At 42.5% G+C, this 27,413-nt stretch overlaps 1 protein-coding gene across 1 annotated transcript in view; it reads right to left on the bottom strand.

Annotated features, from left to right (window-relative positions):
- LOC309552694 (E3 ubiquitin-protein ligase RNF213-like) overlaps positions 1-27,413 on the bottom strand; it is a gene marked incomplete at its 5' end in the record, with an annotated part of 1,269,694 nt that overhangs the window by 1,180,579 nt on the left and 61,702 nt on the right. The window contains one exon of the mRNA XM_082253620.1: positions 18,919-19,199. Coding sequence (XP_082109746.1) covers positions 18,919-19,199 — 281 coding nt within the window. The remainder of the gene's footprint in view (positions 1-18,918; positions 19,200-27,413) is intronic.

Here is a 27,413-nt window from a genome sequence, read left to right as displayed (position 1 = left end):
CTTTTTTTCCCCGACAAATAGAATTTTGGTGGCATTTGATCACCTGTGCGATTTTTATTTTTTGCGCTATAAACAAAAAAAAGAGTCAACAATATTATTTACTTTCTACTATATAACATTCCCAATAAAAAAAAAATTAAATACACTTTTTTCATTAGTTTAGGCCAATTTGTATTCTGCCACATATTTTTGTTAAAAACATATTTTTGCTAAAAAAAAAAAAAAAACAATAAGCGTAAATTGATTAGTTTGCGCAAAAGTTATCGTGTCTAGAAACTAGAGGAAAGATTTCATTGTCATTTTTTATTTACAAACCCGATTCCAAAGTCCCAAAAAAAGTTGGGACACTGTACAAATTGTGAGTAAAAAAGGGATGGAATAATTTACAAATCTCATTAACTTATATTGTATTCACAATATAATATAGATAACATATCAAATGTTGAAAGTGAGGTCTGTCATTCACTGAGACTGGGCTGCTTGACTTGGAAGATTTTTGGATCTGGGATCGGCTCCACTTGAGTGATTGTTTATTGGGCACGCTTGACTGATCTCTGTAATGGGGGTCTGTCAGATCCGGTACGAGGCTTGGACACCTGGTGGTTTGCTGGTGGTGGCTTCTGGATTCACAACTTACAACTTTTACTCTGTCTGTTCCTGGGATTCCCCATTCATTCATATGTGTGTGGACTTCTTATGAACTTTTACTCCCCAATTGATTATTTGTGGATTTTAATATCAAAAGCGCTGCATGTTATTTTAAGCCTATTTATATCCACATTTCAGGATTGGTGCAAGCTGCTTTTTTCTGTTGATATAGGGTTTGTTTATTTAGCGCAGTATTATATCTTTATTAATATTTATATAAATGTGTTTCAATTGTATACATATAGTGTGTGGGATTTCCATTACAAAAAAATAAATAATAGAAAAATAATATAAAAAATAATAATAAAAAATAATTGAGGGGTTTGGAAGGGGTAGCAATAAGAAAACAATAATATTGCGTAATGAAACAAAGTGGATATACTTTATGTATACCCTCCAGCCAGAAGGCCTCAACATAGATATCGACTTAAATTGTTTTATCACAGATATCTAACAGCTATAATTTATGGGTAGAATTCCCCCCCCCCTTTTAACTACATTTTCTTAGGTTGTTCATAAAGTGGATTTTATAATCGGAATAGGTTTTAGTAACCAAATAAGGAAGCACCTTTTTATTTAAATTATTTTTTATTATTTTTTAATATTATTTTTCTACTATTTATTTTTTGTAATGGGAATCCCACACGCTTTATGTGTATACGATTGAGACACATTTATATAAATATTCCTCCAACCATTATCTAAAAGCCCCATATTTCTTCAGCCCCAGACATCCATTTCTCATTTTATTTATTTATTTATTCTTTTCACTTATATATTTTATTCATTCTCTCTGGAGAAGAGACGCTTGAGGGGGGATAGGATTTCAATGTACAACTACTGTACTGGTGATGACCCTAGCATAAGGAACAAACTTTTCAGAGAAAGGGAATACAATAAGACACGTGGCCACTCACTAAAACTAGAGGAAAAATGGTTTAACCTTAAAATACGTAAGGGGTTCTTTACTGTCAGAGCAGTAAGCATGTGGAATTCTCTTCCACAAGCAGTAGTATCAGCAGGGAGCATCGATAGCTTCAAAAAACCAGAATGTGAAACAAATCAGATGGGCACCTTAAAAACCACAACATAAGGGGGTATACAATGTACGGTTAACATCAAACACACACACAAACACACACACATCATAGGTTGAACTGCATGGACTGATGTCTTTTTTCAACCTCACAAACTATGTAACTATGCATTAATGCATTTTTTTCAAACAAGTTTTTTACATACATATACATTCACCAACAGATTTTAAATAATTATTATTTTTTTTTTTTCCAAAAAAAAAATAATTCTTTGTATTAAATAATGCTTTTATGTCGGTCTCCTGCAGAGGAATCAAATATTGGATATGTTATATATGTATTTTAACAATGGAGCACCAGTTCACAAATATGTAATAGTTTATAGCCCCCAGTGCATGCTTAGAAGGCATTGATGGCTGCAAGCTACTTTTAAATTAACATCCGCATTAAGAGGAGTAACATGGCCTCCAGATGGAACAGACAGGAGCAGCAAGATGGCAGCAGCATATCATTAGTTGCCAGGATACTGTGGGCTATATAACAACTGGGAGTGGAGCAAGTGTAAGATCCTGGCACTCTCAGTGCCTTCCTATCACATCATTTCCGGGGTGCGTTCCATCTACCTAGGTAGATGGAGCGCATATAGGTGTGTTTCCCTTTAAGAGTGCTGACATCATCATGAGGCGCCGGACTGAACAGCTATTTAAACCACCGGCTTTCTCTCACTCATTGCTCGTTCAAACCGCATGTTGCCTTGTCTTGTCCAATGCTGCCGGAGCTTCAAGCTATTCCCCTTGCCTGAACAAGACCGGAACCTCGCTACGGATCCAGTATCTCGCTACCGGATTACTCCATTACTCTTGGACCTTGCTACTACTAACCCATCTAGTGATAAGTACCCCGCAGGGGATTCCTTCCTCAACCTAACTTTCACTATCTACTACTGCATACTAAAGGGATTATTACTATCTAAGATATTTCTATCATCTGCATAGATTGCTAGCTCTTGGGACTACCATCACCTATCATTGCACTAGGTTACTCTCTCTTGCATACTTCATCTGCTGTCCCCTACCACCTGTTACTATACATGATTGCTAAAACCTATCTGCATACTATCATCACCTACCACTCTCCTGAATACTACTACTAAGTGCTCACCATTCTATTGCCTGTCCCTCACCTCTATTCTATCATATACATTCTATCACTCCAGGAACATCATATTGAGTGTATGTATATTTGCATAACAGGCTGTACACAGTGATGAAGTCCTGAGAGTTGGATATGTTGTTCAACACATTCTCTACAAGACTACTGAGTGTAATAATTCTGCAGCTGCAAATCCATTCACTAGCAAAAAACGCATGAGCGTTACAGATTGAACGAGCCAGAAAAAATATGGATTCAGCAGAATTACCCACTCAAGTAATGCAATTAAAACAACAAGTAGATGCATTGATACTTGCTCTTACAGAGGTAAAAAAGAAAATCAGACATTGAGACAGCAGATAGCCCGTGTTTCACAGCCTACTGCTGCTCAACCCCCAGAACCTCTTGTCTTTCTACCAGACAGGTTTGATGGTTCCCGTTCCTCTTTTCTTTTTTTTTCGGATGGATTGTGAGCTCCTATTTGTCCTTAAGCCCAGGACCTATCACAATGACTTTATTAAAGTTCATGCTGCCATCAATTTGCTTTCTGGCAATATGAAAACATGGGCATACCAGAAACTGCAAGAAAAAAGTCAGATCCTAGACAATTGGGAGTCATTTACAATTGCGATGCACTCCCAGTGTCTCCCCTCCCAAAAATCTACTCCTAAACCTGCTCCAGGTTCCCGCAGACCCCGGGTACCTAGGGAAAAAAGAAAACCAAATGAATATGGTGATCCTGCCTGGTCATGGTACAAGCCTGCCTTAAACAGTCAGCCTTGTCACTCTGACACATCTTATTTGAACCCTGATCCTACAGAAATTGATGAGGAGCCTATGGAGATTGGTGCCGTACATACTAGGTTGTCCTTACAAAAAAAAGATCACAGGAGAATCTGTGGCCTTTGTTTTTATTGTGGAGAAGGGGGACATTTCATTACATCTTGCCCAACCTGACCCTCTAGGCCTAAGGCTCTCCCAATGGAGGCCAGGCGAATCCGAACTGTCTTCCCTGAAAAACAGCCTGGAAATTGCCAAGGCTGTTGCCAGCCCTGTCCCCGTTCTATATCAGAGAAGGACACCCAGAAATTGGCAGATGTTGGAATAGATACTCCTGTTTTGGCAAGCACACTTATAGCTTCCAATGAAAACATTGAGATTCTTGCACCTGACTGCATACGCGCTTCTAATGGCACAGTGGTACGGAGGGGGGATCTGAGGTTATTTGAAGAAGCATTGGATGCTATGACTACTTCGGATGTTCATGCGTCCGGTTTTAGTGAGGGGTTCCTATAGCAGACACCCTAACAACCAGTCTTATCCGATTCTCACATCGGCAACCAGTCTTATCCGATTCTCACATCGGCAACCAGTCTTATCCGATTTTCATATCGGCAACCAGTCTTATCCGATTTTCACATTGGCAACCAGTCTTATCCGATTCTCACATCGGCAACCAGTTTTTTCCGATTCTCACATCGGCAACCAGTCTTATCCGATTCTCACATCGGCAACCAGCTTTATCCGATTCTCACATCGGCAACCAGTCTTATCCGATTCTCATATCGGCAACCAGTCTTATCCGATTCTCACATCGGCAACCAGTCTTATCCGATTCTCACATCGGCAACCAGCTTTATCCGATTCTCACATCGGCAACCATCTTTATCTGATTCTCACATCGGCAACCAGTCTTATCCGATTCTCATATCGGCAACCAGTCTTATCCGATTTTCACATCGGCAACTAGTCCTATCCGATTCTCGCATCGGTTACCAACCTTATCCGATTCTCACATCAGCAACCAGTTTTTTCCGATTCTCACATCGGCAACCAGTCTTATCCGATTCTCACATCGGCAACCAGTCTTATCCGATTCTCACATCGGCAACCAGTCTTATCCGATTCTCACATCGGCAACCAGCTTTATCCGATTCTCACATCTGCAACCAGTCTTATCCGATTCTCATATCGGCAACCAGTCTTATCCGATTCTCACATCGGCAACCAGTCTTATCCGATTCTCACATCGGCAACCAGCCTTAGAGGCCTTCCGGAGCCGGCCTTACGGGGGGTACTGTAAGATCCTGGCACTCTCAGTGCCTTCCTATCACATCGTTTCCGGGGTGCGTTCCATCTACCTAGGTAGATGGAGCGCATATAGGTGTGTTTCCCTTTAAGAGTGCTGACATCATCATGAGGCGCCGGACTGAACAGCTATTTAAACCACCGGCTTTCTCTCACTCATTGCTCGTTCAAACCGCATGTTGCCTTGTCTTGTCCAATGCTGCCGGAGCTTCAAGCTATTCCCCTTGCCTGAACAAGACCGGAACCTCGCTATGGATCCAGTATCTCGCTACCGGATTACTCCATTACTCTTGGACCTTGCTACTACTAACCCATCTAGTGATAAGTACCCCGCACGGGATTCCTTTCTCAACCTAACTTTCACTATCTACTACTGCATACTAAAGGGACTATTACTATCTAAGATATTTCTATCATCTGCATAGATTGCTAGCTCTTGGGACTACCATCACCTATCATTGCACTAGGTTACTCTCTCTTGCATACTTCATCTGCTATCCCCTACCACCTGTTACTATACATGATTGCTAAAACCTATCTGCATACTATCATCACCTACCACTCTCCTGAATACTACTACTAAGTGCTCACCATTCTATTGCCTGTCTCTCACCTCTATTCTATCATATACATTCTATCACTCCAGGAACATCATATTGAGTGTATGTATATTTGCATAACAGGCTGTACACAGTGATGAAGTCCTGAGAGTTGGATATGTTGTTCAACACATTCTCTACAAGACTACTGAGTGTAATAATTCTGCAGCTGCAAATCCATTCACTAACAAAAAACGCATGAGCGTTACAGCAAGATGGTGCCGCTCCAGATGACGTTGTAGTGAAAAAAAACGCGTAGGGCGGAAATAAGCGCCATACATCACTTCCGGTTTAGTGGATCTCGGCCATGGAACGCAGAAGCGAAACGGCAAATGCTCTTTTGCTGAATAGAGATTACTTAAACTGTAAGTTTACTGCATTTTCTTTGAATAAACAATTACAATATCACACAATGGGGCATTCTACCATCTTTTACTGAGCCTTACCAGACCCACTAGAAATCGGACATCAGCGAGGGGGGGACATCCCACCACGGACAGGACGGTACCCCAACAAAGCCTTTGCCCCTGTTGAAAGGGGGGGCATTCTGGGGAGTGTAATTCCTAGTGGGGACCACGGGTGGATGCACAGAGAACACAGTGTACCACCTGCATGGATTTTGGCTGATACAACACCTGGAATATATTGAGAGTACTGATCATCACAATATAACTGCCAGTTTTGGACTGAATGAGACATTATATAGACTTTAACTGATCACAACTGTCACTTTGTTTGCACTATTTGCTGACTGGGTATAAGCAAGATAAGCATGATCAGTGCCCTGATTACCCCCCTACGAGGAGATGCCGCTGATCGGCTCTCTTCCCCTCACACTCTGTCAGTGTGAGGGGAGGAGAGCCGATAAATGGCACTTCTTTGTATAGATGTTACCGGGTGCGATTGGACACAGCCAATCACATGTATAAAGAGCTGTGGCTCTTTACCAGGATCGGGGGCGTGCCCTGCCCTGTCTCGTCCCGAGAATGAGAGAAGATCCTGCCCACCATCTTTTTACTTTGGTTAAAGCAGTATTAAACAGAAAAGCAAACATTTATTATATTGCAGCTTACAAATTATTATATGTGATGGCTGCATTAGATTCTTTTTTAATTTTTTTTCTCTTTTTTTTTTCATCTTTTTTACCAGCCAGTTAGTGTAAAGAAAGAAAGAAAAAATAAGAGAAAGACAGTACTCTTATACCTGGCCCAGGCCCCAACAAAGGTGCCCAGTCTGTCAGGTAGGTGATAAAGGGCCCAATGATTTCTAATGGCAGCTCTGCCTGAGGCCGGTGGCCGAGCCACACCTTAGAATGAGAGAAGAAGGTGAAGATCAAGCGGATGGCCACACAAGGCAGGAAAGCATTGGTGCTAATCGCTGGATGTGTACAGGATTCAGTAGGTTTCGATGCTTCGGTGGATTGTGCCTAGATATAAAATGTTGGACCCTTTGGAAATCTAAGAAATTTTATGGGTACTCCATGGATATCTTTTCGGTGCAGTGTGTTTGTGATTTGAGCTAGAGTAGAAATCTACATTTCCTCACTTCTAAACAACACACAGTGCAGCACAATAAATAAAAGTATATTTTTCTTTCTTTAAAACTTGTGGAGGTCACCAAGGTTGGGTCCTGGACGGGTGTTACATAGCACCAATATTTGGGCTGTGGTCCCTTTAAGGGAAGTATGGGGTTCACAGGAAGGCAAGGGTTAAGCTGTCTCCCAGAGAGACCAGCTCTAAAAGACAGGAAGTAGTGTCAGTGGCTGTGGAGAGTAGGAGCTGGACATACACCTGGGAGACTGAACTGTTGAAACAAGTGTTTGTGTGCTGCATGGTGGCTGGAGACAAGCTGCTACCGCAGAATGCTTACCTGGGGTAAACCCCCCCGCCAAAAGCATATTGTACTATATTTACCATTTATGCTGAAGTTAAGTGGACTTTTAAGTTATGCCTGTTTTTGGACTGTTTGCTGCTGGAAGCCTTATTTCTGTTGTGAAAGAAAATAAACCACTTTTTGCTTTAAGTTTACTAGGCTTATGCATATGATCCCTTGGAGCTATCATCCCAAATATTACAACTGATTCAGTGTTTCAGATGCAGGCAGTGCATTAAAGCTGAAAAAGCTGGTTTGAAAAGTGACATTTAAAGAGGAAGCAAACTCTTCAAAAAATGTTTTCTTTTTTTTCCCCCTGCAAAGTAATGTATAATGTGCTAGTATGCATATGCATATATATGCAATGCATACTAGCACATAATGTGACACTTACCTGCAACAAAGCCTGCGTTGTCCCCGCTGCTGGCCGCATCCATCTTTTACCGTCTTCTTCTGGGTCTACGGACTCCGGCAGTATTACTGGCCAGGGCCGCCAGTTTACGGCACAGGGCTCCGAAGAAACGGCACGGGCGGCCGTTTCTTAAGAGCGCATGCGCCAATGACGTCATCAGCTGCATGCACTGTAAATATCTCAGGGAGAGAAGGGAAGCAGCCACTCAGGACACACGGAATGGTGATGGGTAAGCCGAGGTCGGGGTAACAGGCAGACAAGGGTAACCAAGGGACAGGCCAAAGGTCAGGGTAATAGGCAAACAGGAATAGTCAGAGACAAGCCAAACTCGGTACACAGAAAGGTAGATTGAGCACACGGCAAACAGGAAACAAACACTGTTGAACAGCAAAGCAGACCTGCAGTGCACTGGTTAATATAGACTTCCTGTGATGACCTGGGGTGGGGCAGGAACAGGAAGGAGAGGTGATAAAAAGGAACCAGAAGTCTGACCTCTAATAAAGACATGAAGGAACATGTAAGCTGCCAAACACTATTGCAAGTCCATGACAGTATGCGTTTGCCTTCATCCCTAAATAGAATTGTATGTTTGTTTGGTGCCTCAAACCAAAGTGGGTGGGACTTTAGTGGCAAGTACATTTTATACAAAGTATATAAACTAAAAATATTTGTATTTATTAGAAAAATAATTTGTTTACATAAATTATAAAGAATTATATGCATTCATTGTGCTGGGTTATAAACCCAGAGTGAATGAGTGAGAGAGGTTGAAAGTATAGTGACGTGTCATATGGTGACATATTATTGGAATGTTTGTCTCTGTTCCTCCATGCTTGTGGGCTTGGAAGTTTTGGTCAGATATAATTCCTGGTGCGTATCCAACGCTTTTCGGCTTTATCAAGGATTATAGATTATTGTCACCATTTCTGTAACAATAATAAAATAAATTAGTTATTTGAATATACCACAGATTTTAGCCGTTGGTACATAAATTAATATATATACATACATTTTTGTATTCTGTTCCATGTATAGTTCATGTAATTTTAAAAAAAAATCATAAATAAAAAAATAAATCACATAAGTATCAAAATGAAAAAATAAGATAAAAGACCATGGAAATAGTAAGGAACTTACAGTGATATGCTGTAAGTGAGAAGAAGGAATGGAGTAACCAGGATTGGTTCATACTCCAAAGGGGTGGTTTTTGGATACCTTTAGGGATCCCATCTTAGCCCACAGGGCATTATAAGGGAAGAGGTATCTTATCCGTCTGTTTTAAAGAAAATAATATAAGATAATAAGGATCAAAAAATTGCTATAAATTATATTTCAAATGGTATTTATTTTATAATGAAGATCCAAAGTAAAACTGGGTACGTTTGGTTTTGTAGAGAAAGACTTACAGTTGAAAGGTTTCCTAGTACCAAGTAAACAGCAGCTCCTATGTCCTTCCTTCTCCCTCTCTGCGAGGGAAGTGAAGTGAAAAATGTATGTATATATATTAATTTATGTACCAACGGCTAAAATCTGTGGTATATTCAAATAATTAATTTATTTAATTTATTGTATTATTGTTACAGAAATGGTGACAATCTATATTCCTTGATAAAGGCTTATAAAAGCCGAAACGCGTTGGATACGCACTAGGAATTATCTCTGACCAAAACATCCAAGCACACAAGCATGGAGGAACAGAGACAAACATTCCAATAATATGTCACCATATGACACATGTCACTATACTTTCAACCTCTCTCACTCATTCACTCTGGGTCTATAACCCAGCACAATGAATGCATATAATTCTTTATGATTTATGTAAACAAATTATTTTTCTAATAAATACAAATATTTTTTACTTTATATACTTTGTATAAAACGTACTTGCCACTAAAGTCCCACCCACTTTGGTTTGAGGCACCAAACAAACATACAATTGATTGAGAGGTTGGGTCCCACCCGGTATATTACCACTTTGGACCTTAAAAAAGGGTATTGGCAGATTCCCCTCACCAAGGAAGCCAGAGAAAAAAACAGCTTTTTCCACTCCAGAAGGCTACTGGCAATATAAAAGAATGCCGTTTGGCTTACACTCCACCCCAGCCATGTTCCAAAGGTCTTTGAACAAAACAATATGGCCCCATGGACAATACGCTTCGGTATATCTGGGTGACATTGTCATTTTCAGTACTGATTGGGAGTCCCATCTATCTCGGGTCCAGGAAGTCATAGACTCTTTGAAAAGAGCAGGGTTTACTGTAAATCCGGAGAAGTCGGCTGTTGGGATGGAGGAAGTGAAGTACCTAGGGTACATTATGGGTAGGGGACTGGTAAAGCCTCAGGTGAACAAGGTAGAAGCCATTCAGAACTGGCCCTGCCCCCTAACAAAAAAAGGGTCAGGGCCTTTTTGGGCATAGTCGGCTACTATCGAAGGTTTGTCCCCAACTTTGCTGCTATTGCGGCCCCATTGACGGACTTAACAAAAGGAGGAAGTCTGTGATGATAACGTGGAATGCAGAGGCCAAGGAAGCTTGAAACTGCATTGTGTGAGCATCCGGTGCTTGAAGCCCCAAATTTTTCCAAAGAATGTGTTGTACAGACAGATGCCTCGACTGCTGGACTGGGTGCAGTCTTGTCGCAAGTGGTCAATGGGGGAAGAGCTCCCCGGAGTTTTTCTCAGTAAGCTGGTATTGTACTAGATTTACCATTTATGCTGAAGTTAAGCGGACTTTTAAGTTATGCCTGTTTTTGAACTGACGGCGGCAAAGAGAAACTACGCTGTGGTGGAGCAGGAGTGTCTCGCCATCAAGTGGGCACTTGACTCTCTGCGCTACTTCCTGTTGGGTCGGAAGTTTTGTCTGGTGTCCGACCATGTCCCGTTGACCTGGATGCGACAAAACAAGCAAACCAATGCCAGGGTGACGAGGTGGTTCCTGTCCCTCCAGGAATTCAATTTTTGTGGTAGAGCATCGGCCCCGGAGACAGCATCAGAATGCCGATGTGCTTTCCCGAGTGCATTGTATGGCGTCTGATGGTGCCTCCAACACCTCCGCATTGAGGCAGAGGGGGGGGGGGGGATATGTGTAAGTCATCGAGGTTGTGTCCTGGATGGGTGTTACACAGCACCAATATTTGGGCTGTGGTCCCTTTAAGGAAGTATGGGGTTCACAGGAAGGCAAGGGTTAAGCTGTCTCCCAGAGAGACCAGCTCTAAAAGACAGGAAGTAGTGTCAGTGGGTGTGGGGAGTAGGAGCTGGACATACACCTGGGAGACTGAACTGGTGAAACAAGTGTTTGTGTGCTGCATGGAAGCTGGAGACAAGCTGCTACCGGGGACTGCTTACCTGGGGTAAAACCCCTCCAGAAGCTGGTATTGTACTATATTTACCATTTATGCTGAAGCTAAGCGGACTTTTAAGTTATGCCTGTTTTCAACTGTTTACTGCTGAAATCCTTATTTCTGTTGCAAAAGAAAATAAACCACTTTTTGCTTTAAGTTTACCCAGCTTGTGCACAAGATACCTTGGAGCTATCATCCCAAATATTACAAACTGTTATGGACTGTCGTGAGCACCAATAAAGGTAGGAGGTCATGTACCTCTGACAAGCCTGAAAGTACCAAACACGGTAGGGGCTCCCTTATCCATGGGCCTCCTAACCCCACTTCCCAAGAAGTACGGGTTGGACAAGTTCGCGGTCAACAAGGAAGTGGAGAGGAAGTAAAAGGTATTATGTCAGATGTGACTTTGACTGACTCACAGGTGGCTCTCCTTGGAAGAGGCCTTTCATTTTGCCCCACACAGACTGGTGATACTTTTGATGTTGTTAAGGACATGTATCCGTTTGCCAGACGGTTAATCCTCAGCAATATGTATAACAAACAGTCTGTGGAACATTCATTGGGTGATTTAGGGGACTGGAAGGACCTCACAAGGAAAGAATATCGGGCCTTAAGAGATCTCATTGATTTATGGGAGGAGGGCCACACTTAGATTGATGCTACGGAGGGTTCTGATGAGGCCTTTGTAGAGTCTATGGGGAGTTTGGCAATGGAGGCCGGTGGAAAAGGTGCCTTTGCAACATCTGAATTTAAATGTACATCTGTGAAAGTAGTGGGACTTTTTAGAAGGTCCAAGACTTTTTCCCCACTTGTCTGCAGTACCAGCAGTATTAGGGTTTGTGAAAGCATTGACCGGTAACCAACGCCGTACCATGCGGTACCAGCAGTGGAAAAGCAAACTGGGCCAAGCAGGGCCGAGTAGAGCTGAGCCGGTACTTGCAGTGGAAAAGTGCCATAAGAGGGCCAAAATAAGCAATAGGAATGAGCTTCTCTTTCCAGCGAGAGAAGATGATGCAAAAAAACAACAAAAAGAAATACAACTTTCTATACAGTATACTGAAATGGCCCCCCGGGGTTGCGTAGGTCCTGAATAAGCATTAGTCTCTTCTGGCTGATGATGTGGTGATAGGTAAATTGGTTTCCAATACCCCCGTATCATTTATAGGACTTACTGTTCCATAGTGACGTGCAGTGGAAGCTTCCCATTCGACATTGCAATGTCGGTATGCAGAGGTGTGGTAGTTTCAATGTCTGTACATATATGGTCGAGGGTGATACCTTGCGGCTTACAACAGGGAGGACATTGAAATGTAATCAGTGGGTCAGCTGCAATACAATGGGAGTAGTGTATGTTATCTTATGCCCCTGCAGCTCATTCTATTGTGATAATTGGGGGTTAATTTAGCTTAAATGTAGAGCTTACCAGTTAGCTGAGTCCACACCAGTTGTGCCGTTCAAGGGCTTGTTGGCCCACTTTTATTAAAGAAAAAGAAAAGACAGGCCATCCAGGATTCCCACGCAGGGGGTTTCAACTTTACACAGCAGTAAAGTAATAATAAGCAAATAATACCAAGCCACCTGGCTCTCTGGTCAGCACTGCGGCTCAGGCTATGACCTTGGTCCTCTTGACCCTGGATTAGTGTCTCCGTTTGGTACACACTCTGCACCCCTACTGACACTCTTTCACAGCACCTCTGCGCCAGCTATCAGCTGCGTAGGCCCAATCTTTTTTATGGGTGCGTTTCCAGGCACACCCCATCCTGAATCGCAAACAGGGTCCTACACTTCTGGATACCCAGTTTTCTTTTATCCATTTCTACCCGAACTATAGACAGGATTTCTGCTGTTTGCTGGCCCACACTCAGCCCTTCTATCTCAGGAGGTTTGCCCAGTGGAACTATACATGAGCCCTTCACAGATACCAAAAAGGACCAGGACAACCCCCAGACCACAGCAGCAGAAATGCTTTCTGACTGTTATGCAAAGGAACCTCTGATATTTTTAACCTGTCTTTTCCTAATAAAATTGGTAACATACCATTAGTTAATGCCATATTCCACACTGGTTTACACATTTCAACATCATAGTCACCAGTACCATTGTTAGCAGTATCAATATTGTATTTTTAGAGTGTCTCCGGGTATCTCAATTTGTATCTAATTGCAGGTGACAGACAAAGTCTCCACTTCTGCCGTGTCCATATCAGGCCCTTCCTTCTTATGAGTTCTAGCGGGTGAAGCAGTATCTGCGCCATTTACTATTCCCTGCTCAGCCGCACCTCGGACCGCATTAGCAGAAGTGTTCTCTGTCACTGCATCAGGCAGAGAGACCTCTGACATCTCCATCAGCTCTCCAGAGAGCCTTCCATACCAAACATTATCTGGAAGCACCCTCACAGGGAACCTTGAGATCACTTGCCACACTATTAAAAGGCACTGTACCAACTTGTTCCACTGGTGATTAAGGTTACCCAGCACAGCTTGTACTACCTGGCTCCACCCATTGGTATTCCGCAAGACCAACATATCCGACTGGAATTGAGGCACCCAGGTATACAAGGAAGGTGCTTTCACCAGTTCAAGCAGTTTCACTAGCATATTTGTCAATTTAATGCATTCTACATCAATATGCAAGACCCTTTTTAGAATCTTTCCCTGATCAGACACATGGAGGTGTTCATTCACTGCAGCTTGAGGGGCCGAGACATTGAAAAGGGCCTCCACCTCACTGGAGGTACCAATAATCACATCCTGGTGCTCCCTTGGAGCGCTGTCAGATGCAGGTCTCCTATTTTTTCCCCTCCAACTCAACAATGAGCCTCTGCAAGTCAACATTAGTTACATTGTCACCTTGACACTTGACATTCAACTGTTGGGCTGTGGACAACACATCTGTCATGCATGTGCCCTTATCCAGTCCTTCTGACTGGAGGGAAGCAACCTTCGCAGGCACTAACAGCCCTCAATCACCAGCTGTTCTGCAATCCAACTGTCTGGCATAGCAGTAGTTGTGTCCACACCCTTGTTGCATAACCTAACCTTGTCACATATGGCTATCAATTGTTTGGCCCAACTGTCCCAATCTATTGTGCTTTCATCATAGGTGAACTGCAGCACTGCATCCCTTGCTCTAGGACTCACCTGGGACTCTGCAGCAAACAGTAAATGTTTCATTACATTGTGACAACATGCTTTTACCCATTTCGCACTGAGAAAATGCACCATCCTTTAAAAGCAGGCTGCAATACACCACATCCACCACCCTGCTCAGGTGGCACTTCACAAACCTCACACACCTTTTAATTTTCCACAGGCTGTATTAACCCACTATTTAACTGCACATTTTCAGTATTAGCAGATTGCACTAACACATTACCATTAGAATGCACAATTACACTCTGCCCCACCAGAGTAGTATTAGTGCTGTCCTGGACAATCTCTGGCTCCAACACACGGAGACCCCCAGAGATTTTCTTGGACAACCCAGAGGCTCTGACTCTATTTGCCAAGGGAGACATCACCCTTTTCTCACTACTAGTGAACACATCACCATCATAAGTATGTTTATCAACAGTAATACCCTTATCAGCATTCAAAGATATACAAACAGCTTTAGCAGACTCTCTTTGCTTATTACCAACTGCAACCTGTGTGCTACTCAGCACACCCCCTTCCTCTCCAAAGGGATTCTTTTGCCCACTAGGAAGGCTCCACAGTTGTCCTGGGAAACCACGTGCCTTACCACTGTGGGCTTCCCTGGGCATCTCTGCAGCACGTCACTAGGGAACCTGGCACACAGACTGTTTTGGTCACCCCTAGTACATTTTTCCCAGCACTCTGCTGGATTACCTTATGTGCATACAGAGTCCATATGTCCTTTTCAGTCCTTGATCTTGCTGCAGGTTGAGCTTCAACCTGTGTCTCCCCACTGCTCTGTGTAGTATACTGTAGCAAGTCAGTTTTCACATAGTGTGGATATCCCCGCTGGACACATTCCCACTTCACTGGGATCAGTCCCACAAACTGCTACAGTCTTACCATATCCTGTAGCCGACGTTAAAGCTTTCGCTTGAGTGAGCTCTGTCAGCTGTGGCAAAGGCTGATTCCCCCATGTGGTCACAGGGTGCCACTGCAGCCCTTCTTGACAATCCGGCACCTTATGCAAGAAAGATGGGCTCCCGGTTGCTAGGGGTAACTGCAACTTTGTACTCCTCAGGAACACGCTGACTTTTTTCCACTTCCATGGGATACAGCATTCTCCCTGCAGAATTTTTACAGCGCTCTCTAGACCGGATTGCTTCTCTGTAGTTGTCGTAGTCATCTCGGTTATAAATCATCCCATGGTACACATCTCGGTGCTCCTCTGTGAGAAACGGCTGCACCAATTCAGCCCAGCCGCTTTTGGGCCACACTTTAAATGAAGCCATGTTCTCAAATTCATCCAAAAGTCCTCAATGTAATCATCATCAATTAACATAGGCTGTATGAAATCAGACACACAGATTACTTGATCCCTCTCTCTGGGACGCCCCTGGTAACATTCTCTGGCAGGCGAATTCCAGGAATCCTTAACCTCCCATCTAGCTTGGTTATTCCATGACTAATTCTGTGACAAGGGGCACTGGGCAATAGCATGTCCCCATTCACTGCAGCGCATGCAGCGTAGAGACCTTTTTGCCTCATGCTGTGGCACCTTTGAATTCAGGTTGCCAGGAGCAATGTCCCTCACCTTTGCACTGAGTGACGGCTTGCTGTCCTTTTTGCCTTGTTCCAATTTGGCCATATGAATCTTACACCAGTCAGGGGCTTGTTCTGTCGGTAACAACCCCTCCAGCCACAGAGCTCTGTCTCATCTCAGCAAATCTTCATCTCAGCAAATCTTGCCTCCTTTTTCTGTTTTGACTGCCCCATCCTTGCAGTCAGGCACACAGCAACTTGAAACACAGTTCATAGCAGAAAAAATGTCTCCTTTCACAGATACACCATCTCCACGCAATGCTTATTGCCTGGCTGCACTTCCGCACACAGCCAACAGTTCCTGACATGAACTCACCATTGTAGCGCAGACCTGGATTCCACCATCAGCTGCCCCCATCCGAGCACCACTTATGATATTTGGGGGTTATTTTAGCTTAAATGTAGAGCTTACCAGTGAGCTAAGTCCACGCCAGTTGAGCCGTTCAAGGGCTTGTTGGCCCACTTTTATTAAAGAAAAAGAAAAGACAGTCCATCCAGGATTCCCACGCAGGGGTTTCAACTTTACACAGCAGTAAAGTAATAATAAGCAAATAATACCAAGCCACCTGAATCTCTGGTCAGCACTGCGGCTCGGGCTATGACCTCGGTCCTCATGACCCTGGATCAGTGTCCCCCATTTGGTACACACTGTGTACCCCTACTGACACTCTTTCACAGTTTCCTTGCTGTTCCAGCCCACAGACTTGGGCCCTCCGTCTGTCCTGTCAGACTGCACTGTGCGGACATGCACGCTTCTCCCTTGCTTGCCAGGACTCCTCGGGAGGGTGAAGCCCAGAACCCTGGTCCTGTCTACTAAAAGGCCCAGGCCCACCTGCACAGTGTTCTGGCTGTTTCCAAGACCTGGTCCCAGGATTGGAGATTTCATCCCATCTGGATCACTTTGAAATCTCCAGGCTTAAAACATAAAGGAAACTGAAAAGCAAGTTTCCTCTTCCTCTTCATTTCCGGATGAAGCCTGTCCGGATGAGAATTCTGGGTCATAACCTCCTTCTAGACCCTGGCAGGGCAACGCTCTGCCACACTATGTTGGGAAGACGATCTGCATGGTACGAAAACGTTTACAGGATCTAGGAGATTGAGACCTATTATTTAAAAGCTCCTATTGCCCGCCATGTCTGTCTTAAACACAACAGGGACCCCACTTGTCTTCAAATGTGGGTTTTAGAGGCTATATCAAGCAATTAGTTGGAAGGAAATTTTGACAACAAGGTTCCACAGCGGAAGCCAGATGGATCTGGGACCTGGAGGCCAACAGGCCCCCCCCCCCCCCCCCCGTCCTCAATGATAGTCTGAGCTTCAGCTCCTTTTTGCCAACATGAATTTTCATGTGGAGTTAGGAGTGGGTACATAGGATGTGGAGCAGTGGGATAGTAGAGAGGGTGGGGGTGGGGGGAGGAGTGTACATATTATTTGATACAATGGTATTTTTTTTTTTTTTTCCTGTTCCTTATTCACAACCATAATATTACTTTTGTATAGTTTAGGTATAAATGTGCCAGGTGTATAGGATCGGATTGGGCTTCCCTCTCTTGAGGATATGTGTCATGTTCACCTTTGTTCAATTCTCAAAATAATTTTTTTGATATTCTGAGGGGTTCCCATTTATTTTGGGTTTATTGTGAGCCTTAATTCCGTGGTGGGAGGGACAGGTCTACTGTTGATGATGTCCACACAAGACCCATCCCTCTTTTTTCACCAGGTGAGTTGGGGAGTAAAGATTTGTTTATTGGTTCAATATACATACAGTATATAGTTAGAAAACAGACATTCACAACAAGCCTCCAAGCAGCCGGGCCTCTCTGTGAAACCGGTCAGGAGGATGACCCGGAGTTCGGTGCACCTCCATCCCCCTTATGTGGTCTGTTTTTCATGGGAGCTTTGAATTGGGAATAGAAGAAACGATTGCCTTTTTAAACTGCTACAAAAAATTCTGGGAAGAAGCCAGCTTGACTGTGGATAATGAGTATACAATTTCAACCTGCATTCTTGAACAGCTCATGCAGATAGAAATCTTTAACCTCACTGCAACTGCGTTTACTGCACATCAACTTGCCATAGACATTAGTTTCCACATTCTGTGTGTTTAGATTTGTAGGTGGGGCTTAGTGATGTACCCTTTTTAGTGTTCAGCTTGCAATTTGATCCTTTGTATGTGGAATTGTTTGCGCCGATTGTATTTTTGTATCTGTTTATATTTCCTCACTGCAGCCTCATTTCAGAGTGCAAGAGAATGGTGCACCTTCATTCTAAATCTGACTTCTGCTCACTCCCCTCATTTTTACACATAACTCTGCCTGCGTGATCAATTGGCAGTGGAAGAAAGGGTGGTATGTACAGTGAAGTTTCTTATTATTGGATGCTTTATAGTACAGTCACTGGTGTAATCTGGAGATTTTCCCAGGAACTGAAGAAGGCAGCACACTCTTTAGTATTCACAGGATGCTGGAGAGTCATCCTTTTCATCTCTCTTTTCAGGGCTGTGTGCACAGTGGCAGCTGGGGTAGCTCCCCACCTCTGTACTTGCATCAGCCCTCCTTCAGTGTTTGAGGAGACACCAGGCATAAATGGGTGAGGAGACACCAGGCATAAATGGGTGCTAAAAGTTTGAGGAGACACTAGGGGTACCCTGTCAGGTAGGCTGTACAGGCCCTATGATTTCTAATGGCTTCCCTGTGTCCCCCCACAGATTCACCCTTTCCGTTTTGTCCTGGTGACCATTAGCACAGAGACAAAAAGTGAAAGAAGATTCAGAAGATATTACAGTTGTCGCCAGGACAGGAGGTGAGGGGAAATCTTCCAATGGGGACCCCTGTTCCAGTGACAACTGTCTTCCTTCCTGTTGCACCTCTGGGATAGGAAGTGAAGGGAAATCTCTCTGACTGGATACAGAAAAAAATAAACTGACAGGGGGTTTTAATCCCCTTACCTGGTCTATCCAAAACTAAAAAAATGGAAATACAAGCACTTTAACCTATTACATTATTTACACAAATTTATCCAAAAAAGCATACCTGATGAACTCCAAATCCAAGATTCTTCCAATGTATTACTCCCTGTCCAAACAAAAGGAGATCCACATGTACGGTATAGAACTGATGAAGCTGATCTAAGAAATTTGACCAGCTGACGTCATCAAGGTTGCTTAAAATTCTGAAAATGCTACGCAGCATGACTTTACCAGCTGCATACTTTAGGTCAATGATTCTTTTGTATCCATCAGTCAACGTGTTCTTAATTGCTTTTACTAGCCAATGATCTTCCTTCATGCATACATCATCATATTGATGCCACTCTGAGCAAAGGTAAAGGATACATATTAGTAACATCAATACATTTTCATTAATTTAGTATATTATTTCCTATGTGTAGGCATCAACAATTACTCAAACATTTAAAATAGAATTATTGGTATTTAAAATTGCCACATAATTTAGCCCCTTCAATTTATAGTGCAAAAAAAAAAAAAAAATCCTCATCACGGTCTGCACAAATTTGTTAAAGAATGTTACTCAGCTCCATGTGCAGAAATCCAGCTGTTTGTGACCATTCCTCCAACTTAAAAGAGAAGTATACAGTTTTTTTTTTTTTTTTAGAACTATACTTACCTAGGTGGATGCAGCATCGGTCGAATGCTGCGTATGTCCCCCACTGCCTAAAAGTGCAGATCGCTCAGTTCTTGGTGTTCCCTGAGCAGAGAGCTGGTGACTGCCAGTCACCACTGTCTGCTCTGACCCCATATTTCTAGCAGCAGGGGTTGGGATCTAAAGTATTTATAAAGTGAACAGGTCTGAGCCATGATTGGAGGGAAGAGACCCACCCCCTTCACACAGTACAGAGAACAAGCACACCTGTGAATATGAGTTACAGGCTGTATGCTGGAGATCCCTCCCCATCACCTTTTTAATCATTTGCCGACCAGCAGTTGAACTTTTATTGTTGGCCAGCAGCTCTGTTGATCCCCCCACAATGTACTCATATGTCGGTTGGACATAGCACGAGTTTGTCAGCAGGCTCACAGCCAATGATTCTAGTTGTGAACCTGCTGACAGCTGTGGCCAACCACAGCACAGAAATCAGTGTAAATAAATGATCGCCCCTGCACCTGCACAAATACCCCAAACAAAAAAAAATATATAAATAGAAAGTTACCCGTCATAAGGCAAAGTGAATGAAATCAAAGTTCTTGAGTTCGGTCTTAAATATGCCCCGGATAAGGACTTTGATAAGTTCAATGCTTTTATTGATACGAAGAGATTTATCAGGAAAATAAACATTAGGAAACGCTTCCTAGAGAAACCATTCAAGGGATTGAAATTGATGGGGTATACAAAGATAGTGGCTTGAGAAATCATTTGACATTTAACCCTAAGAAATCTTCAAATCAGTATCTAGAGGTATTTAAATCTATGGTGGAACAGGATATTAGGATGATCAGTAGTAGGAAATTTAAAAAGGGGAATATACAAAAAGGCATAGAAGCGTTGGAAAAGAGGAAAGATATAGTGATCAGGATGGCCGATAAAGGGGGAGGTATTGTGGTCCTCAGCAAGGTCGATTATGCCAAGGAATTGGATATACTAGTGAGTGACCCAAATACCCACAAAATATTGAAGGGGAATCCCACAAACACGTTTGGATCAAAACTTAAAAGTATGGTTAAAAAAGCCCACAAGGAAGTAATACTAACAAAAAAGGAGGCCGGGTAGCTTGTCCCAGACGCCCCCAGGTTACCCGTGATGTACCAATTGCCAAAAAATCACACACAAAAAAATAAACTCTCCTGGAAGACAAATAATTAGTGGCATAAACTCAATATTCTCACGGGTGGGAGAGTATGTGGATTGTTTCTTGCAGCCACTGGTCCAGGAATATCCATCTTACTTAAGGAAAAGTAAACATCTTATTAACATTCTAGAGAACTTCCCGGTGAGAGAACACTCTACTGGTGACCATCGCTGTGGAGTCGTCGTATACCAGTTTAGGACAGCAAAATGTAATAACTACCAACAAGAGAGCTCTAGACACTAATGCCTCGTACACACGCAACGATTATCGGCCAACCGATCGTCCGACTTTTGTCCAAGTTGTGTTTTGTTGGTTGGAATGTGCCTAGACTGCACACGAATTTTCTCGGCCAACAAAAATCTACTTCAGAAATGATGTCATGTGTTGGTTTGTTTTCTTTGTGTTTTTTCTTCACTGAGCATGCCCAGACTTGCTGATCAGATTTTTGTCTGCTGAAATCTGTACTGACTGACGGAAAATCGGCCGTTGTGTTGTTGGCCAACAAAAATTTTATAGCCTGCACAGCAGATTTTTTTCGGCCGAAAAGTCGGAGTCGGTTGTCCAAAGCATCATACTAACAAGCCGAAAAACGGCCGATCGGACGTTGGCCAAAAATTTACGGCCAACTATCGATGCGTGTGTACGGGGCATTAGTCTAGGGTTAAGAACAAGCAGAAAGATTGTTTGGTACAAGCCCTAGAATTGGCAATGACCAATAATTATTTCTGACACAATGGTTCCTACAATAAACAAATGAGGGGCGTAGCGATGGGCGAAAGTATGCGCCCAGTGCAGCAAACCTATTTCTAAGTCAATTGAGGAACAAGAGATCTTTAGAAGATCAATACCAGAGTTGGCCCTATACAAAATATATATTGACGACTTTAATATCCTATGGGATGGGTTGGAAGAGAAACTGATCCATTTTATAGAGAGGATCAATAATAATGATTACCGCCTAAAAATCACTGATAGTTGGCATAAATACATACAATTTTTTATCTCATTATCCTAGCTCTCTTCCTCAAAATGATAACTATGATCAGGATAGGGAATACCATACAGGGGATTTTCCCAGGGAAAACCAAAGCCACAAAAGGGACTTAGAACAAAGAGAGGAACCAGAGGGGGGAGGCGTGCAAGGTCAAAAAAGAAGGTATAAAAGATGTGGGTATCTTTAATCTTTCAAAGACCGTTTTCTCTAAAGAGGAACAGTCAGTTCTGAACCGGGGCCTTAAATTCGCCTCCCCCCCAAAGGTGTTGACTAAATTCGACACTTTTATGGATGTGCAAAAATACATCAGAAAGTTAAATATTAAGATACCTCATCTCTAACCCTACCCGTACTACGATTAGTGGTGATAATAGATATTCACACACTTCCCTTGCGAATGCCTCTTTATTCAATCCCCCTGTAAAAATCTCTCCCTCGATCCAGGTGTTCAAGGACCTTGTCCTTAATGATTTGGATCAGATTAAGATCAATAGACCTAGGAATGAGGCCTTACATGTCGGCCTAAAACAACTATGTGATAAAAAGGACATCGTCATCCGCCCTGCGGATAAAGAGGGAGGAATTGTCATCATGGACAAGGAGGATTACGTCCTGGAAATAAATAATATTCTAGATAAATATTATGTTGAAGTGCTGCGCATATAAGTGATAGAAAGTACTGGAGAAAAATTATAATTATATAAAATTTGTGATAGGGATACATATAGAATTTTAAATGGAAATCCGACATTTAAATTTAAAAAAACTTCAACAGTTGGTTAATAAAGCTTATGATGATGGTATTCTTAATAATAAAAAAAAAAGCCTACCTCATCCCTTCTGCTCCACATTTATCCGTTATTTATTTTCTCCCTAAAGTGCACAAAAATCCTGTTAAACCACCGGGACGTCCCATCATAAGTGGGACTGATTCCCTCTGCTCCCGTATTGAAAAATATGTGGACAAATTCTTACAGCCCTTAGTATCAAAAATGCCATCATATTTAAAAGATGCTACTCATGTTCTTAATATCTTGCAAGAGATCACTTGGAAGGGAGGGGGGTTTATATATGGCTACAGCTGATGTGGCGTCGCTGTACACCATTATTTCCCACCAGCAAGGGCTGGAAGCAGCCAGCTATTTTCTGGATAAGGAAAGCTCCTTGGTAGAGGAACAAAAACTCTTCATCTTACGAGTATTAAAATTTTCCATGACACATAATTTCTTCTGGGTTTAATAACACCTTTTATTTACAAGATCGCGGCGGCACGATGGGAGCAAAAAATTAGCTCCAAGTCTGGCAAATCTTTTTATGGCCAGATGGGAGGAGGATGTCATCTTTAATGACTGTCCATCACAACTTGGTTTGTGGTGGAGGTACATAGATGACATCCTCCTCCTGATGGATGGAGACCGTCCATCTTTGGATTCTTTTATGCAAGACCTTAACAATAACAGGGGGATCAAGTTGGAGTACTCTAGTAGATCTACACAGTTGACCTTGCTGGATCTCAATCTGCTTGCATGTGGTGATTGGATAACTACTTTCACTCACTTTAAAAATATTTATCGTAATGGCTTTATCCCAGTTGATAGCTGCCATCACGATTCTTGGTTAAAGACAGTACCCAAGGGTCAATTTATGCGCTTATGACGGAATTGTACACACCTCAATGATTTCTTATCACAGGCCTCGGAGTTAAAATCTAGGTTTATTGATAAGGGTTATGATAGTAACACCCTAGACAATACTATTAAGGAGGTGGTTAACATCAATAGAACGTCACTTTTGGAGTCTAGTAAGCGCAATATCAGAATAATGACTCTTATAAAAATACATTTGTAACATCTTTCTCTACGCAGCACTTTCTGATCAAAAATATCATTCGAAAACATTGGTCTATAGTGAAGAATGATCGGATTTTAGGTCCAGCTCTTCCAGATCAACCATGTGTTGTGTTTAGAGGTGTACCCTCGACTTTACCAAAGCCTAGCGAGGTGACATTACAATATACAAAATTTGAAGAGATTTGCGTACAAAAAGGGACACTAGCACACTCTATATCTAAATTGTATTCGATGCTGGGGGACAATGGAGATAGCCGCCAACTATTATATATGAATGATTGGGAGAAGGAATTAAATAACACTTTCTCAGACGTAGAGAAAAAGCAGATATTCCAGTTGGCCCACTCAACATCTATTAGTACAAAAATACAAGAGATGAATTACAAAATATTGTCAAGATGGTATCAAACCCCAGTTAAAATGCATAAAATAGTACCAACGAACACAGATGGATGTTGGAGATGTGGAGAGGGAAGAGGAACACTATTACACATATTTTGGCTATGTCCCAAAATGGAAAAATTCTGGAAACAGATTTATGAAATTACACAAAACCTGACAGAATACCAGCTGACAATGGACCCAGCCCTCTTCCTCCTTCACAAAACTAACATTCCATCTAAACAATACAAAAATTCAATAATACCCTACCTATTGAACGCAGCGAAAATGTGTATTCCCTTAAAGTGGAAAAAAGAGGAACCACCAGACATAAATATGTGGATAAATAAGGTGGAAGAGATTAACAAATTAGAAAACCTGGTACTGAATGCCAATCATAAAACAGAAAAATACAAAATAATATGGAACGGATGGAATGAGTATATGATCTCGAGACGGCAGAATCCAGTATGAAGGCTTAGGAAACAGGGGGAACCCCATAATTAGGGAGGGCTCCCTCGTTGCTTATTATGGTCACCTTTTTTCCTTTCCCCCCCCCCTGGGTCTCCCTTTCCCCCCTCCCCCCCCCCCTTTTTTTTTTTTTTTTTTCTTCTTTTTGGGTCTTGTTTAGTGTTGCATTGTTTAGTTTTCTTGTTTAGTGTTTAGTCTTGTTGTCTCCTCATGGTCTCTCAGAGTACTAAAAGAGAGGTCAGAGGGTTAAAGGTACACAAACAGACCAGCAAATTGGAGGAATACGTAAGATGCGACTACTTCTCATTGATATTGTTTTGTTCTTCCTTTCTTTTGTACCCCCCACATAGTGGGAAAAATAGTGAAGCTATAATCCTTAACCTCTGTTATAATGTGAATAATACATGAAACCATGAATGTATAAGAAATGTATGTGAAAAATTATAAATAAATAAAATTTAGTAAAAAAAGAGGTGTACCCTCCCTTAGACACAAAATTGCACAATCGCAATTGCATGGTTATCGATCGACCGAGTAGACCCTTTTTCTTTCCTGAATTAAAAGGCTATTTCCCCTGCCACAAGTGCAATATCTGTGCCCTAAATTCTTTCAAAGGTAGAAAGATTGAAAAATTTTGATCGGAACAAATGGGCAGAGAGTTTGTCATCAATTCTTTCATCACATGCTCCACAAAAAAAGTTGTATATTTATTAGAATGTAAGTGCGGCAAACAATACGTCGGCCGCACCATGAGAGCTTTACAAGTACGACTAGGGGAACATGTTGGGAATATTAAAAAAGGATTCCCAGGCCACAGTGTTTCTAAACACTATGATTTGTGTCATCATAGGAACCCCAAAGATACGTTTTTTTGTCGCTATCGACAAATTTACTCCTCATTGGAGGGTTTCGAACATCAAAAGGGAGATTTTGCGTATCGAAAAACACGCTGGGTTTATTGTTTGAAAACATATGTCCCCTTTGGTTTAAACGTTGAGTAGGACATCAACTGTTTTATTAATAATAGTTAATTTTAATTTAAATAACTTTTTTTTTCTGTTTTTTTTTTTTTAATTTTATCCCTTTTTTTCTATTTTATTTTATTTTCATTTCTTTAGTGTACTATTGATATTTCTTTATATTATTGATATGCTTGTTTGTGTTTCTTTATTCGTTTATTTTGGTTCTTAATATTTATTTATTGTGGTATTATGTGTAGCAGTTTTTCCAGGCCTTGTGCCTGATGTGGGTCTGCCATTGTTACCGGTGACACCTCCAACACTTTTGAGTTCTGAACCCAGGTGTGAGAACTGAGACAATGACCATTCCAGCATCTTTGGTTTGTTTTTGTTTTATTGTATTTAGGGGATGGGAGAAGGGAATGAGTGGGATACTCCTCTGGCTCAACTAGGTACACTTTGGGACATTTGAAGAAAAATGCTTGTTGGCGCTGTCTTGACGCCAGCTGAATGCCGACCATCGCTTCCTGACGCTTAAAGATACTGTAGTACTAAAACTGTGCTGGAACCTCAACTTTAACTCAGAAGATCCATGACTGTAGAATACTTGACGCCTGATACTGCTTTAGCTCAAAAGTCACTGAACAGCTTCCTCCAGTCCTGCACTGGCTGAGGTAGCCCTGTGTAGATGCTTGTGCTGCTGCAACTCTTAACTTAGTGTACAGTGTGAAGTGTACAGACTCTTCAGGGTTCAAACTGCAGGCACCCCCTTTATCACTTTGGGGTCCTCTCGCTAAGTACCCCCTCTAACACTTCAGGGTCCTCTCGCTAGGTACCCCCTTTACAACTAGCTGACTCCTGCATCCCTAGAACCTTCTCGGGAGTGGCCCCCTCTGACTCTAGGCAGACCCTCATGGGCAGTCCGCAGTACTCACGACTTTTGTAGGCTTTCCTGGAACTGGATCCCTCTCTCCCTCCGCTGGTTCTCGGCACACCGGATCCCTCTGCAGCTCAACTCAGCACTCTCTGGATTCTCAGGTAGCACCTGAGACATCCGCTTCCTCTGACAGGAGGAGAGACAGCCGTCCTCTCCCTCCTGAGACTCTGCTTCCCGCCAAAGTCGCTGCGTCATGTGTTCCCTTCAAACTTATACCCACTCCCAGAATCCTCTGCGGCAGAATCTGCCTTCTGGGGTAGATACAAGCCTGACTGAGCCACTGATTGGGTTTCCTCCACTGCCCTATGAGAATCCTCTCCCAGAGCCAGTGGAGAGACTCCCCTCTCAGTAACCTCACCTGGTAGACATGACAGTCCAGCTGAAATCATGGCCCTGCTGTTAAGCAGCCAAGGCCCACTATACTTTACCTAGCACCTACCTGTAGGGTGCTACATATGTTTTTGATTTAAATATTGAGGTCCCAGCACATATTGGGCCATTTACTAGTGTTTTGAACACCATGGTCATACCATGTTTTGATCACTAGATGGAGTGGCATTAATACATGCCATGCATACATGTGTCATTACATGTAATAGTGTTTTGCCCCCCCCCCCCTCTTTATTTGAAGGTAAGAGGGAAATAGGGTCAATGCAGATATTTTCTATTCTCCAGAGGGTCCGCGGTGTCACCATTTTAGGATTTATCATTGACGGGATCCTTGTAAGCCGCGGTTTTACATAATTTCTGCCCCCCCTCTTTTGTTTACTTCTAGCTTCCGCGTTGTTATGAGGCTGGAGTTTACATCACTTCCGCCCTCCCCTTTGTTCACTTCCGCTTACGATGTGGCACTTCCGCCCTCAGTTTGCTGCAGATAGGCAGTGTCCATACCGCCCTCTGTTCCATTATGGGGGATATAAAAAGGCGTGGAGTCACGTGACGTCACCATGCCCCCAGAGCCGGCTTTTAGTCTGAGTCCAGGGACACCGCAGCTCCTACTTTTACAGCACTTTATGAATTGATTATGCCTGACTACTCTTTGAATCATGTGAGTGCACTTTTTTTAAAAAAAAATTAATTGGATGTTTTAAATGTTACAACGCTATGTGCCTGTATATTTCTTTATACA

Source organism: Pelophylax lessonae, assembly GCF_965119305.1.
Source record: "Pelophylax lessonae genome assembly, chromosome: 4".
NCBI lineage: Eukaryota > Metazoa > Chordata > Amphibia > Anura > Ranidae > Pelophylax > Pelophylax lessonae.
This window is presented reverse-complemented; position numbering and strand designations above follow the sequence as displayed.